The 16,987-nt window shown below is 36.2% G+C and overlaps 1 protein-coding gene across 1 annotated transcript; it reads left to right on the top strand.

Annotated features, from left to right (window-relative positions):
* The first annotated feature begins 9,546 nt into the window (after positions 1–9,546).
* On the top strand, positions 9,547–10,798 carry LOC149945692 (uncharacterized). Its single transcript, XM_090175754.1, has 3 exons — positions 9,547–9,623; positions 9,964–10,043; positions 10,193–10,798. Exons 1-3 carry the CDS (start codon positions 9,621–9,623, stop codon positions 10,746–10,748), a joined length of 639 nt encoding a protein of 212 aa, XP_090031880.1. The 5' UTR covers positions 9,547–9,620; the 3' UTR covers positions 10,749–10,798.
* Positions 10,799–16,987: the final 6,189 nt, after the last annotated feature.

Genomic DNA, 16,987 nt, shown 5'->3' with positions numbered 1-16,987 from the left:
GAATCGCTCTTTATAATTATTTTTCCAATCTTTAATTTTGTATTTAATCTCTTAACATTTATAGAGTTTATTCTGGATAAACTTTGCGTACATTTTTTTGTTATGATGTTTCGTAAAAACGTTAATTCTGAATTTATTTTAATGTCTGTCCCTTCTTAGCCGTAACACTTACAAGAATAAACACTGTTTTTTTCAGTTCAAAGAACTGGTTTTTGTATAATGCATGTCCCTTTTTCAGAAGGAGAAAAAAGATTAAATGGAACGTAATAATATTTATTTAGGTGAAATTAAATTGGTTTCATATGGAAACACTGTAGCTAAGACTTAACGAAGTATTTTAGTTTGGAATAGACCCATGTTGAAAGTTGGGGGGCCGAAAATTAACATATTTACCTGGCAACTCAGCATTTGGACCGAAGATCCGTTTCCTTACTTCAGCCTGTATATTTTAATGGCGGTCACGTGGTTCAAAACGTCACAAACAGGATGTTCCGTCCAAAGGTCTCACTTAAGCCTCGTCTGCGGCCCCTCTTTTGTTATGGGTCTATTGGAAGCGTATTTAGTGTTTTTACTTGGCTTAAATTTTATTACCTTGTTAAGTTGAACTGGGTTATCCTTTTTATGTAGTAAAACGAAAGTTAAGCGAATTACCGAATTTAAAACTAATTATTTCATTAAAATGAAGCGACAGCTAAGCTTATATGCAAGGACGGACAAAACTGAAACTAAAAAAATGACGTTAATAGATTTTTATGAATCGTGTACTTTAGTGTCGTCCTTGTGTGTGGGTGGGTATGTGTGTGTGATCGGGTATGATTGGGAACGCGAAAAAACGTAGCCAAGCGCGGGAAATTCCTCTTAGTCTGCGTTGTGTAAATCATCAAGAGCGCTTTACAACATACGGCCAAATGACGTGGCAACACAGGTTGAAGGATATTCGTTTCACCAGTGGGCGCATGCGTTTTTCGCCTTCCCGGCTAGAAATGAAATATAAAAAATATGGCCGAACGACGTCGAGAAAATACGAGCATTCAGCCAAAACGGGTTTAATGTCTAGTCAAATTTAAAGGAAATTCATAAATAATACAAAATCAAGTTGCAAATTGAGTTTGTGCAATAAAATAATTAGCGATTTGACCTGTATGTAATTGTAATTTTGTTATTTCTGGCTATTTCGTTCTCAATTGGGAAATGGTTAAGGACGCACGCTTAAAGCTAACAGGCGTGAGTTCGAATCTCACTTCCGCATATATCTCTTACTAATTTTTTCATTTTAATTTTACTTTCAGTTTGAACATTTTCTCTGCTTTTTATATCAAATAATTTATATTACTTAAATTCCTCTAATAATATTACTTAAATTCCTCTAATAATATTACTTAAATTCATCTAATAATATTACTTAAATTCATCTAATAATATTACTTAAATTCCTCGAATTCATTATCTTGTCATTTTAAATCATTTTGGGCTCCCAACGCCATCTCGTTACAAAAAAATTAGTAAGAATTTTGGAATTGCTGTATTTTTACTTATAGTTATTTATAATAGTATTTAATTCCGGTAGTATTTCCAAAACTATTGTTAAAAATATGAAATTCCACTCTTTTTATTTTTGTTTCCTTGTTCACTCCGCTATGCCCCGACGCCTTTCCCGTCTCGTATTCTCTCTCCCTCTCCCTTCTCTGTGAATCGACTGTCTCCCCTGTTGTCGCTCCCCAAGTAGTCAGTACCGCAAAACGGGAATTTGTTAAGAGCGTCGCCAAAAAATCGCATTTCTTTAAACTAATGATTAAGCACTTAAAAAAACCCCCATTATATCGAAACATCTTAAAGGAACATGTTTCCGACGTCAGGAATCCAGTGATGGTTTTAGATTTCGCCTATGACCAATAGTTTTAGAGATATAAAAATAACAAGAAATGCATGTTAAAAAAGGTTCTCAGTCGAAATTTCGGGGCTTACGTTTTCAGCATAGGCCAAAGCCAGACGATCCGTAACAGATTGCGTTGTAGAACGGGGGGCTTGTAAAAGGCAGGAGTCGAGGGTAAGAATAAACAGTAAACCTATCGGTATACTTTAATATTCGATTCATCATATCATTTCTCAGTAAACATTTCTTGAATGTGAATGCACTTTTTAAGGGAAAACAGTATTAGAAAATCGGCTTTCTTTGGCAAGACGGACGTTATGGATTTAATATATACATCGAAAAACTACATTTACAGGTATATTGAATATTCCTTTTGTGTTTAAAATAAATTATATAATTTTAAGTGCATAGTTAACGAGATATAAAGCATTAAATCAAGGCGTCTTTTGCTGGAATTGTCTTTCTATTAATTAACTATTAATTTCTAAATTGTTAAAATTAGTACTAGAGAAAATTATCTTGGCAAGTGTAAATAGAAAAATAAAGATCATTTATTAAGAATGTGTGGTGGGGTACCAATAATAGGTAGGTAGCACCCTATTCGCCTCGTGATAAAATATCACGGAATTCACGAAAACATAAGCTATAATTACCGCTTCATATTCTCTGTAAACTCGCATTAATCCGTGCTACGATATAAGTAAACATTACCTTAAGGCTGTTTCATACAATTTCTAAAATAAAGGATTCGAAAAAAAAAGACACGGTACAATTTTCGTTTATTTCTTATTATGATAATATATTACATAATTTTAGCAGGATTCAGCAGGAAATAAGTACCACTTTTGATTCATTTCGTTGTTACAAGGCCATTGACCAATTTTGGCCCCATTTCGATTGTTAAATTCCAGAAGATCCAAGCACTGTCCACTGTGCTTTGCTCGAAGGGTAATTAAACCTTCCCCGTTCACATAGTCAAGTTTCCACATTTGGTGGTCCATCCCGTTGTAATCCCAAACGACGGCCACCTCTCCTTCCCACTTAGACGCTAATGGGATTTCGAGAGCCCTGAACGATCTTTTGTTATATATTTTATAGAATCCATCGCCTTCGTGATAGAACAGCCATTTCTGAGAATCACTTTTCACGTACGACCAAGCATTCACTCTAGCACCGTTGTGTACGTGTTTTTCTCCGACTTCGAGACATCTGCCGTTGTACGCGGAATATACGAAATATTCCGCCCCATTTATAGGTGCATATCTCTCGTAATTTCCCAAAGGACGTTGGTAATTATGATTGGAACTAAAATTCTTTATGGAAATATTTTCTGTTACGTTGCTCGTTGTTGAGAGCCATTTTTCTGTTCTAGAAATGAAAGATAAAAGCTATTTTAAAAAAAGTTCACTAAACCTCTAGGGGCAGTGGTACGAAATCAGTGGTGTTGATAGTAGAAAACCACTACATGTATGAGATGAATAGCCCAGCCATTCATAAATCTTCTAATTATTATTTATGAGCCTGTATTTTAAGAAATTACCCTTCTTTCTTTAATGAATGTGGCAAACCAAATACAGAAATGAAGCCGCAAACGATCGCCAACACCAACTTTTCAAAGAGCTAAAAAATATTCGCAAATTAGAAAATACTTTTTCTAAGTAAATTATCAATAAAAAATACATTTTGAAACATTGATTTATATGAAATAATAAAAAAAGATTCGTTTAAAGGTTTTAGTATTGTTTAAATTTTTAATAGCAGAAAAAAGATCATAAGGAGATCTGGTGTGTAATTTAATTTTATATTTAACAATATGATCATCATATTGTTTAATAATTGGCTTTTTGCCTATAACAATATAATATTTAGATTCTCCAGAAAAATATATTGAATCTACTAATTATCAAAATAAGAGTTATGACAGTAACTCCCTAATAAAAACCCAAATATTTCTTACCATTTTGAGTAGATGCGATCGCAATTCCAGTAACAACTTGTGAAGGGAAGATAGAGGCTATGAACAAACGTTTAATTTGATTTCATTATATTTTTAATTTTATCTGTCGCGCCATCGATGAGAATAACAAAATACAACGTAGATACGAACGATAAATGTATCTTTCAAATTTAAGAAAGACAATGGATGCATGAGTAAATTAAGCTGGATCACGTTTTTATTTTAGAATTAGGAGCACGTGCATCTTTTAGTATTATTCGGTAGACCATCAACTATTGAAATTTCAAACACCAAAGAAAAACCAGAATAATTATTGCAAACAAAATTGACATTTCGGTAGCAAATTTGACAACAATATTTACATTGACTATATACATCGTTTTATGGTATACATATATTAAATGGAAGAGCTAGAGCATATATTGTTTTATGGTATAAATTAAATAGCCTATTGAAAATATTACTTATGTTATTTTTAACATAGAATGTTGCGTATCTTGTTTTAGGCTCAATAAAATAATAGTGGATATATTGGATTTGGTATCAAATAGCAGAGTGCAATAATTGTGTTTGGTATATACAGGGTGTTTTTTTTCGAAAAAGTGATTTGTTACAAAAACTATGTTTTCTAGAAGGTATAAATTTGTACTGTACATTATACGTGCCGGGGGACACTTTCTACCAAAATTGCATCTAAATCGAAAAATATGTTCTCGTTTTTTGAAAATTTAAATTTTAACCGCTAGGTGCTATAAGAAAATTGTCAATGAGAAAATTGTAGAGCGTCTCCGAAAACGTACAAATAGCGTTGGCGCGAAAAAAAATAGATTTAGTTTTCACTGACAAAATACGACTTGAAAAAGTGACAAGTTGGGCAAGCTAAAATAACTTTTTTTTGCATTCCATTGGGAGAGTAAAGTAACTTTATGAAAGTCAGAAATTTGTTAATCAGGTGTTTAATGAAATAAACACCGCTGAAAAATCGAGCAGACAATGGCGAAGAAGGTATTACACGATTTAATTTCGTAGAATGAAAAATGCGAATTTCTTGAAAAAACAAAGAGACATTTTATTTATCTACTTACATAAGTATATGTATTTGTACCCCGCTGCTCCGCCTTAAGCACTACAGCGGCCACCTTAAACAACCAGCCCTGGACAAAAGTGCGCTTTGCGAAACAACGTTCGGCCAGTGAGACAGCCATTTTGACCGCCTCACATATAGCAAACAAACGCCCTCATCACGGCCCAACAAAAGGCGACACCATGGGCTGCCCGAGACCCACCCTCGCACAGCTGAGGACTAGAGTGGCTTCCTCTTCCACTGCAAACTACCCTCCTTAGTAGGTCACAGAATGACGAGTGTGGAACACCCATGAGGTTCCAGTGACCCAGCGCCCCGATCACATGACCTTGAGAGCCGGGTATGGAGCCCCCCACAGGCTCCAGTGACCCCATCACACCACTAGATAGGGACAGTGGGAATTTATCTACTTACAAACAAAATTTATAAGTACGTTTCGAAAATACCACCTTCGGCTGCGATGCAGGCCTGGGCGCGAACAATCATATTGTCGAAGGCGGCATGAATCATTTCTGGGGTTACTTCCCGGCAAGCGCTTACAATTCGTTGACGCAGCTCTTAAAGCGTCTCAACCGGAGTGGCGTACACCTTGTCCATGACGAAGCACCAAAGAAAGAAATCGAACGGAGACAGATCGGGCGACCTTGCTGGCCAGTGTACGAGACCATTTCTCCCTATCCATCGTTGTGCAAATTCGTTGTTTAGGTAATCTCTCGCGGCTCTGTGGTAATGAGGCAAGGAACCGTCTTGCTGAAACAAAAGTCTTGCTCGTTGCGCCAACAGCAGTTCGTCAAGTTGTTGTTCTAGCTCATTTCTCAAGAAATCTAAATAACTCTGGCCATTTAGATTTTGCGGTAAGAATACTGGACCAATTAACCGGTTTCCAACAAGACCAATCGAAGCATTCAAGCGCCCAAATTGAAATTGGTGACGGTGTTCATATACACAGTGTGGATTTGTGTCTTTCCAAACATTATTATTTTGGTGATTGTGTAACGGGGAGCCGTATCGGGAAGCCTCGGTGGGTTTGTTTACGTTTATAGTTGGTTCGCATGTGGAGAGATGGCGCCACCATTGCTACGGGGGGCGTCCTATCTCGAGTTCAAGGGTCGACAACGGCGGGCTCTTTCTGATGCTTTATAAGGAACGTGCTGGAGAGACGGAGGGTCATTGTCATGGGCATTGTCATCGGCCCTGTCAAGGCGAACGGGAGCTTAATCAGCGATTGACTTACCTTTGGAATTTAATGAGTTTTTTGTATCGAATAATCGGCTGGCTAAATAAAGAGTTTTTTTATAAACTAATCGTTTGGCGAATACTGTTCCTTTATCCGGCTTAACTCACTGAACTCAGTGGTCAAACCTTGACCCCTATCCACGAACCCCTACAATTGTAAGGGCCGTCTCTTGCAAACGAGGATTCATCCGAGAATAGCATGTTGCGGAGGAATTGTGGGTCGTCGTGCACGGAATTTAGCAGCCAGTGGCAAAAATCCAGCCGTTGTTGAGCGTCTCTATATCGTAAACCGTGGTGAAGCGTTGCTCTGTAAGGATGGTCCTTATCCGTATGTAACATTTCCCAAATGCGAGTTTTACCGCAAGCCAAATCCTTACTCGCCGCGGCTCAACTACTACGTGGGTATGCGGCAAAATAGGCTAAAACGGTATTTTCAAAGTCCAAATCCCGCTGACCACGAAATCGAGGTTGTACTTAACCATACTGGTGAAAGTCATTTACAATTCACCTTACAGTAGTTACGGATGGTCTCCTCTCTGGATGTCGTTGCTCAAAGATCTCACTCACTCGTCGTAGATTTCTTCCACCGTCCGCGTAGTAAATGACCACTAGTTCCGTACGATCAGCTCTGGAATATTGAGGCATGATTTTTAAGATTGATTACGACCATAATGTTACACAGTTTGTGTTACAGTTATTTAAATACTAAATAAATTTAAGGTTTTTACTGACCTTTAAACCTGTGGTCTATTTCTCTTCTCGCCTATCAGGGTTAAAATAGGTTTCGAATACGACTAGATGCAAACATTGGCCTATTAGATTATAAAACTAATAGGAAAAGTCATTCCCAATGGAATGCAAAAAAGGTTATTTTAGCTTGCCCAACTGGTCACTTTTTCCAGTCGTATTTTGCCAGTGAAAAAGACGTCTATTTTTTTCGCGCCAACGCTATTTGTACGTTTTCGGTGACGCTCTACAATTTTCTCATTGACAATTTTATTATAGCCCCTAGCGGTTAAAATTTAAATTTTCAAAAAATGTGAAAATATGTGTGTCACCAGGCACGTATAATGTACAGTACAAATTTCAACTTTTTAGAAAACATAGTTTTTGAAACAAATCACTTTTTCGAGCAAAAAAACCCCTGTATAATGGCGAAACTTTTGGATAGCAAAACAACGGATAAGCATTCCAATTCTGTGATGGAATAGTTTTTCTCTTGAACATTGAAATTTCTTCCGGCATAGTAAATGGCGCGGGGTTTACCGTCTTGTTCTTGTAGGAGGACGTATCCAATAGCAATACCACTAGCATCGCAAAGGATTATGAGAATTGGGGGACTGATTAAAATCGTTCTTAATAGGTGTTTTTACAAAAGATCGGTGGTCACGTGTTTTCAGTAAGTTTGCGTCACTACGGTCAAAATGAAATCTCGAAGTTAGCCGATAATTTAGTGTCGTCCGCTATTTAAGACAAGGCTTACCTGTCGTTTAGTTTAACAGTAAAGTGAAAGTTCTAACTGTTATAGAAGATTATTTATTGTTGCTGAGTATTTTATATCTTTCAAGGTTAGTAAATAAAAAATAACTAAAACCAGACTACCTTATAATATACATAACAAATAAAAAGATATTTTTAATACAACCCTAGCCTTTATTTATCTATTTGTAACGCTGTTAATACGTAAAACTAAAATTGTCTATACGCGGGCCTTAGTATCAGCAGCCGGATCTTAGCAGACGATGCCTTGCTCAAACATACTGAATTCCCATGAGCCTCTATAGCGAAAATCTTTTGTAGAACCACCTATTCTTCGAAGGCTTCCATTTGCGAGGGTCCGAAATCCCACTGTTTACCCTTTTTTCGCCAGGCATTTAGGGGGGCGGCGATTTGAGCAAATCCCGGGATAAACCTTCTAAACCAACCGGCTTATCCTAGGAAACGAGCTAATTCATCGAGGTTGCGCGGGGGCGGATAAGACAGCAAAACTTTTATTTTCTCTAGATCGGGTTGGATGCCGCTGACACCTATAACACGGCCAAGTTATTTTACCTCGGTTTGGGCGAAAATGCATTTATCAAGGCGTAGGGTTAAGCCGGCCGCTTGAAGGCGGGAGAGAAGGAACCGGAGATCGATTAAATGCCGGGTCCAATTTGGAGATGCCGTATTTATGTCTTCTCGGTATAATCTCGTGTGGTATTGCTAACGCTGTTCGACGGGAAAGACTTGATCCATCAGGTACGCGAAGGAAGCTGGGGCCGCCACTAAACCAAAAGGCATGTATGAAAATTCGTATTTCCCGCCCGAGGTTATGAAGGCGGTTTTGGGTATACTATTTTCTGCCATGGAAATTTGCCAAAAACCCGATAACAAATCCAAGGTGGTTATAAAAAGGTCTAAAACTTCATCTACTTGAGGGTAGGGATAAACATTCTTAACAGTAATTCCGTTTCATTTTCTATAGTCAACGCAAAAGCGCGTATCTCCTGTCTTTTTCGGAACGAGAACAACGCGGCTGCTCCACGGCGCTTAAGAGGGGCGTACCTAATTGGCATCTAGCACGTTTTCCACGTGTTCCTCGATTATAGCTTGTTTCGCGGGAGATATCCGATAGGGGGCGCTCGCTATTGGATGGTGATCGCTTGTTTCGATTACATGTTCTATGAGGTGGGTTCTTCCGGGTTTATTTTCGCGCCAACGCTATTTGTACATTTTCTGGAGCCGCTCTACAATTTTCTCATTGACAAGTTTCTTATAGCACCTAGCGGTTAAAATTTAAATTTTCAAAAAACGTGAATAATTTTGGATTTTGATGCAATTTTCGTAGAAAGTGTCCCCCGGCACGTAAAATGTACAGTACAAATTTCAAATTTCTAGAAAACATATTTTTTGTGACAAATCACTATTTCTAGCAAATACACACCATGTATATACCGAATACAATATATCCACTGTTATTTTACTGAGCCTAAAACAAGATACGCAACTTTTTATGTAAAAATAACATAAGTAATATTTTCAATAGGCTATTTAATTTATACCATAAAACAATATATGCTCTAGCTCTTCCATTTAATATATGTATACCATAAAACGATGTATATAGTCAATGTAAATATTGTTGTCAAATTTGCTACCGAAATGTCAATTTTGTTTGCAATAATTATTCTGGTTTTTCTTTGGTGTTTGAAATTTCAATAGTTAATGGTCTACCGAATAATACTAAAAGATGCACGTGCTCCTAATTCTAAAATAAAAACGTGATCCAGCTTAATTTACTCATGCATCCATTGTCTTTCTTAAATTTGAAAGATACATTTATCGTTCGTATCTACGTTGTATTTTGTTATTCTCATCGATGGCGCGACAGATAAAACTAAAAAGATAATGAAATGAAATTAAACGTTTGTTCATAGCCTCTATCTCCCCTTTTCAAGTTGTTATTGGAATTGCGATCGCATCTACTCAAAATGGTAAGAAATATTTGGGTTTTTATTAGGGAGTTACTATCATAACTCTTATATTCGTAATAAGTAGATTCAATATATTTTGCTGGAGAATCTAAATATTACATTACTATAGGCAAAAAGTCAATTATGAAACAAAATGATGATTATATTGTCATAATATGAAATTAAATTACACACCAGATCTACTTATGATCTATTTCTGCTATTAAAAATGTATACAATACTAAAACTTTCAAACGAATCTTTTCTTATTAGTTCATATAAATCAATAAGTTTCAAAATGTATTTTGTTATTGATAATTTACTTAGAAAAAGTATTTTCTAATTTACGAATATTTTTCAGCTCTTTGAAAAGTTGGTGTTTGCGATCTTTTGCGGCTTCGTTTCTGTATTTGGTTTGCCTTGTTCATTAAAGAAAGAAGGGTAATTTCTTAGAAAACTAGCTCAGAAATAATAATAAAAATATTTAAGAATGGCCGGGCTATTCATTTCATAGTGGTTTCCTACTATCAACACCTCTGGTTTCGTCTCTTGAGGTTTTTCTTAAAATAACCTTTATATTTTATTTTAAGAACTGAAAATTGGCTCTCAACAACGAGCAACGCAACAGAAAATATTTCCTTAAAGAATTTTAGTTCCAATCATAATTACCAACTTCCTTTGGGAAATTACGAGAGATATGCACCTATAAATGGGGCGGAATATTTCGTATATTCCGCGTACAACGGCAGATGTCTCGAAGTCGGAGGAAATCACGTACACAACGGTGCTAGAGTGAATGCTTGGTCCTACGTGAAAAGTGATTCTCAGAAATGGCGGTTCTATCACGAAGGCGATGGATTTTATAAAATATATCACAAAAGATCGTTCAGGGCTCTCGACATCCCAGTAGCGTCCAAGTGGGAAGGAGCAGTGGCTGTCGTTTGGGATTACAACGGGATGGACCACCAAATGTGGAAACTTGACTATGTGAACGGGGAAGGTTTAATTACCCTTCGAGCAAAGCACAGCGGACAGTGCTTGGATCTTCTGGGATTTAACAATCGAAACGGGGCCAATATTGGTCAATGGCCTTGCAACAACGAAATGAATCAAAAGTGGTACTTATTTCCTGCCGAATCCTGCTAAAATTGTGTAATATATGATCATACTAAGAAATAAAAGAAAATTGTACAGTATCGTTATATTTTTTTCGAATCCTTTATTTCAGAAATTGTATGAAACAGCCTTAAGGTAATGTTTACTTATATCGTAGCACGGATTAATTCGAGTTTACAGAGAATATGAAGCGGTAATTATAGCTTATGTTTTCGTGAATTCCGTGATATTTTATCACGAGGCGAATAGGGTGCTACCTACCTATTATTGGTATTATTATTCTATTTAAACTTGCAAAGATAATTTTAACAATGTAGAAATTAATAGATAATTAATAGAAAAACAATTCCCGCAAAAGACACCTTGGTTTAAGGATTTATATCTCGTTAACTATTCAAATAAAAATTATAGAATTTATTTTAAACACAAAAGGAATATTCAATATACCTGAATAAATGTAGTTTTTTGATCAAATCAAATCAAATCAAAATTTATTGTTGCGTTTTCTTATTGAGGATTTAACAAGTATGTGGGCTAAGTCATAAATGACTTGTAAGCCCTGTTAAATTATGACAATTTTAAATTACAAAAATTCCAAGAAAGAAAAACAAAAAAAGACAATAGCTGCTCTATATGTGTATAATAAATCCATAACGTCCGTCTTGCAAAAGAGATCCGATTTTCTTATACTGTTTTCCCTTTAAAAGTGCATTCACATTCAAGAAATGTTTACTGAGAAATGATATGATGAATCGAATATAATTTTCGCTTTGAGTGTGAATGTAGGTTAAAGTTATTTCGAGTATAGTTGAAGAACGTCCAACTTGAAATTTGTGTTTTGAAAAAACAGCTTAATATTTTTCCAGGGTTATTAACAATCAAGAAAATGAAAAGAGACTTAAAACGTATTTAAAATACACAATTTATTTATTTAGAAAATCCAACGTTTCGGAGGAACTGTTCCTCCTTCTTCAGGGATTTTTACAAGTCTGACAGTATAATGGTAAAATTTTGGGACGAACAAATATTTATGCGCTTTATACAGAGAGAAGGAGGAACAGTTCCTCCGAAACGTTGGGTTTTCTAAATAAATAAATTGTGAATTTTAAAACCGTTTTAAGTCTCTTTTCATTTAGTTTTTCACAATGTGCTTCTCTTCACTTCTAACAATCAAGAAAACATTTCAATAGGCGCTTTCTCCTTAAACGTGATATTAAATAAACTTGTTTCACTTTTAATGGCTCGATATTTACAATTTAAAAACAAAGCTGGCTTTAACTGTATTTGGGTTTGCTACTTTGGGACAAAACTATAATATTCATATGAAAACGTCTTTGTGAAGAATACCAAAAATATTTTAATTTTTCTAACACACAATGAGATTCATATATTCAAAAGAAGATATTACTTTATAAACGTGCATGGTCTAATTATTCATAATTAATGAACACCTAAATGAACAGTTTAGAACACTTTTATTATAGTAAATCTTATCATCACAAGAATTTTTAAACCGTTTCTATCACGTGATTTAACCTTACGTTTGTATACGGATTGGCGTTGATAAGAGAATGATTGTAATCATGTAGATAACAAACAAAAAACCAATAGAGTATTGTCTGAGGCCTTGAACTGATAAACTTGAAGCTTCGGGAAACCGAGTTAACGTTGTTAGAACAATCGAGTTCACTTTTAGTTTGGATTTAAAAGTTGAAACAAGCTCTTAAAATATGGTAAGTATGTATTTTCCAATGTAAGGGTCTGGCACTGGACAGAAAATTGTTTAAAGGAAATTGATGGATATGACAAACCACTTCTCGAAAATTAGTGCTCGGAATTCGATTAATTTGTATCCATGAATAAAATAAGCTCAGCGATATTTAAATAATATTTAGTAAAATAGCCAATAGTTGAATTAAATTGCAAAATGTTTAAATAATCGAAAGTGAATAAGTCTATTATTTAAATAAAACAAACAATTATTTAAACAAATGCCACTTTTATTCAAATAAATGCTTGGTTGCTTAAAAAACATAAGTAAATAAGTTAAAATGATATTCTTTTTACCAATGTTTTTTAAAATCAATCGAAAAATTTGTGGATAATGAAAAAACCATTCCGAGCACTATCAAAAATCACTACACAGATTTCGGCAATGCTAAATCTGTTATAAGTTAAGTAATCAGTCTAGTAAGTCTAATCTACATGACGGTGATTTCCGACATCTTTTCAGTAGAGTATGAAACAATAAATGCTGATTTTCACTGGGGGAAAAATGCCACGACGACGAGCGGCAACATAAAAAACTCTTTTAGGCCTAATATAAGGTTTTGCGTCGTTTTTTCCTTAGCGAAAAGAAGCCTTTAACTAAGCAAAACCACTGCTACAGCGAACGTCATCGCGAACTAAATTGTATTAGACCTTAAGACTAGTCTTAACTAAAGTAAAAGTACAGCTACTTCTAGAGTCAAAAGTAAGAATTATCGTTATGCTTAGTTTCCACTAGCGCCAGTAAAGGCGCCAATCTCAACTTTGGAGAATATAAACGTGTTAAGGAGCTTTTCCCGTTACAATAATTATTGTAGCGTGATCATTTTCAACCAATTCCACACCATCTAGTGGCAGATTCTGTTACTAAACCGTAGTTGTATTTCTTTTATAAAATTATATATTCAACATTGCTTTAACCATTGATGTATATGACCATGCGAATATTTTATAGCTTTGTTTTTATTATTATTTTAGGGTCAAACTTCTACTTGGACAGCCCTACAGTTATTCATTGCACTGTTGGCTTCTTTAGCTAATTCTTCAAGGATTGACGACGAAACTGCAGACGAATTTTCAACCGCTTCCAGATCCGCTTTCTCCGTCTTTAATTTACACTCGACGAAAAACCATCGAAACTACCAATCAAAAGATGGCTTTATTTCGTACGAAAATATTGAATTTGGAATGTTTGGCGCCAAGTCCGTTCTTGTAAAATTTAATAATTTAGTTGAAAATGAGGGCAAGTGGGAATTCCGAGTTGACCAACCAAACGGGCCACTACTAGCATCTATTGATTTGTCAACGTATAAAACCGTGATTAAAAATCAGTCATTTGAGCTCCCTATCTCGGCCAACGTCGACGGCACTCATCGTCTCATTCTTAGCATGTCCCCTAATTTCATTCTCATTCACCAGAAGGACACAAAGCTGTTGTTTGGCTCCCGCCGTTCACCCGCTCCTTTCCCCCATTGCGTTCCTCCCTTAATCACCAGAATTTCTAATCACCAGATTCTCTCTCCCGTTCACCAGCTGCTTTCCCCCCCAACCCCCATTCACTGGATACTTTATCTCTCGTTCACCAGCTCCTTTCCCCCATTGCTATCCCCATTCACTGGATAATTCTCGTTCACCAGCTCCTTTCCCCCATTGCTATCCCCATTCACTGGATACTTTATCTCTCTCGTTCACCAGCTGCTTTCCCCCGTTGCTACCCCAAATGGTAATCGCAAGATTTTCTCTCTGCTTCCCTCCGAGTTATCACAATCCCCCAGCGGTAACAACAAGATTTTCTCTCTCTGCTTTCCCCCCTTTTTATCATCCCCCAATCCCCCAAGGGTAACAGCAAGATTTTCTCTCTCTCTGCTTCCCTCCCCATTCTCGTACCCCAAAAAAGCAATCCCTAGAATCTCTCTGCTTTCCCCCTTTCCATCACCCCCCCCCCCCAATCCCCCAACGGAAACAGCAAGATTTTCTCTCTCTCTGCTTCCCTCCCCATTCTCCAAAATATAAGCAATAATAACAAGTTATTTAAATTTAATTTAATGTACCCAAAATTGGACCGCAAGTTTATTATTCTTTTTAGGGGAATCTCTATGGGAGTTTAACATTACAATAAAGCTTAAAGGTCCAGTTTGGAGTACATTTGGTCCGAAATGGGGTACATAGGGCCGAAAATGGTGACTTTGGTCGTTTTCAGGGTACATTTGGTCCATTTTGGTCCATTTTTGGGTACATCAGAATTGCAGTTGGAAAAACGAAGAGCCGTAATTTTTTCCACCCACCCCTAAACTCCTTAAATTTATTGCTATAATTTATTTATCGCTATAATACCGAAACTCTATAATTTCTTTATCGCTTCCGAACCCCCTTAATTTCTAGAATATAATTAATAAGGACAGGTTATTTAAATTTAATTTTTTATTTTTGAACTTTTGTTTACATGATTACGACTAATCCGATATTATATATAATCCGTTTAAATCGTAATTTATCTATATAATTGTAATTAATTCGACATTTAAAGGGTTGAAACGATCTCCTGCAACTTAATTTAATTAAAAGTTCTAACTCACGTATTTGTAGTGTTTAGCATCAGTATCGTCTGACATACGAGGGACAGTCACAAACGTCTTCTTCTTCTTCAGGTACAGGTGAGATGTATTTTCAGCGACCGTAGTTGCTTTTGGCGTCGGTGGAATGTCCCATTCTAGCGAGATGTACTTTCTTTTCCGATGGTGAATTATCCCTCGACGGACAGTGTGGGAAGAATCTGGCATGTTCCCATTCTGGTACGTCTCCTGATTTCCATCCTTCTAATACGCCATGGCATTTCTAACATCGTACTTCATCGCCCCGCTGAATATAGTAGAATCCAGCCTTCGCTAGTTGCTCCTTAGTGACGTGCGGATTTTTCCAGTGACGAAACGTTTGAAGTCGATACACTTCAATGTCCATAGCTGATCTAGACCAAATACGTTCTATAGTTTCAAATGATACATTCTCTAAGCCTACATTTACCCCTAAGTCTACTAAACCTAATTTTATCAATATGGTTAAATTTCTACGCTAAAATTATCAATATAAACGCTTTTTCAATAGGCAAATTGTTTTTTAAATATGCCTGAAATATAGTTTACTACAAAATAAAAATAGTAACTTACTTTCTACGCTAATCTTACCCTATACAGGACCTAATTTAGGCCTAATTTTCTGTCTAATATATAAAAGAACGCCTAAAAATTTCATTTTAAATATAATAAAATAGAAACTTACTTTTTTCTCTTTGACGGTCGGAATTCCTTAAGCCTATGCCGTAAAATAGAGCTGACGAACGGCTGAAAACGGAACAAAAACTGCGTGACCTTTAATGACTATTCCCAATGAGTGAAAGAAAGAACGCTATGTGACGTGTAGATAAGTCTTGAGATATCGAAACTGAAACTAAGAATTGATTCCCATGACTACACTGACGTCATATCTTAAGTACCAGTGGAAAAAAAAGCCCCCACTGACGGTTTATCAGGAGGAGGACCTCTAACGAGACTTTTCTGAACCTATTATCGTGTGGAAAAAACCCATTGCTCAAAGTTCTCTCAAAGTTCAGTTATCATATTAAACGTGCGCGCGCACATAAAAATGAACGAGCCACGTGAGAAGCGGCAACATAAAAAACTCTTTTAGGCCTAATATAAGGTTTTGCGTCGTTTTTTCCTTAGCGAAAAGAAGCCTTTAACTAAGCAAAACCACTGATACAGCGAACGTCATCGCGAACTAAATTGTATTAGACCTTAAGACTAGTCTTAACTAAAGTAAAAGTACAGCTACTTCTAGAGTCAAAAGTAAGAATTATCGTTATGCTTAGTTTCCACTAGCGCCAGTAAAGGCGCCAATCTCAACTTTGGAGAATATAAACGTGTTAAGGAGCTTTTCCCGTTACAATAATTATTGTAGCGTGATCATTTTCAACCAATTCCACACCATCTAGTGGCAGATTCTGTTACTAAACCGTAGTTGTATTTCTTTTATAAAATTATATATTCAACATTGCTTTAACCATTGATGTATATGACCATGCGAATATTTTATAGCTTTGTTTTTATTATTATTTTAGGGTCAAACTTCTACTTGGACAGCCCTACAGTTATTCATTGCACTGTTGGCTTCTTTAGCTAATTCTTCAAGGATTGACGACGAAACTGCAGACGAATTTTCAACCGCTTCCAGATCCGCTTTCTCCGTCTTTAATTTACACTCGACGAAAAACCATCGAAACTACCAATCAAAAGATGGCTTTATTTCGTACGAAAATATTGAATTTGGAATGTTTGGCGCCAAGTCCGTTCTTGTAAAATTTAATAATTTAGTTGAAAATGAGGGCAAGTGGGAATTCCGAGTTGACCAACCAAACGGGCCACTACTAGCATCTATTGATTTGTCAACGTATAAAACCGTGATTAAAAATCAGTCATTTGAGCTCCCTATCTCGGCCAACGTCGACG

This window comes from Leiobunum rupestre, chromosome 5 (genome assembly GCF_980474605.1).
Source record: "Leiobunum rupestre chromosome 5, qqLeiRupe1.1.hap1, whole genome shotgun sequence".
NCBI classification, from domain to species: Eukaryota; Metazoa; Arthropoda; class Arachnida; order Opiliones; family Sclerosomatidae; genus Leiobunum; species Leiobunum rupestre.
This window is presented reverse-complemented; position numbering and strand designations above follow the sequence as displayed.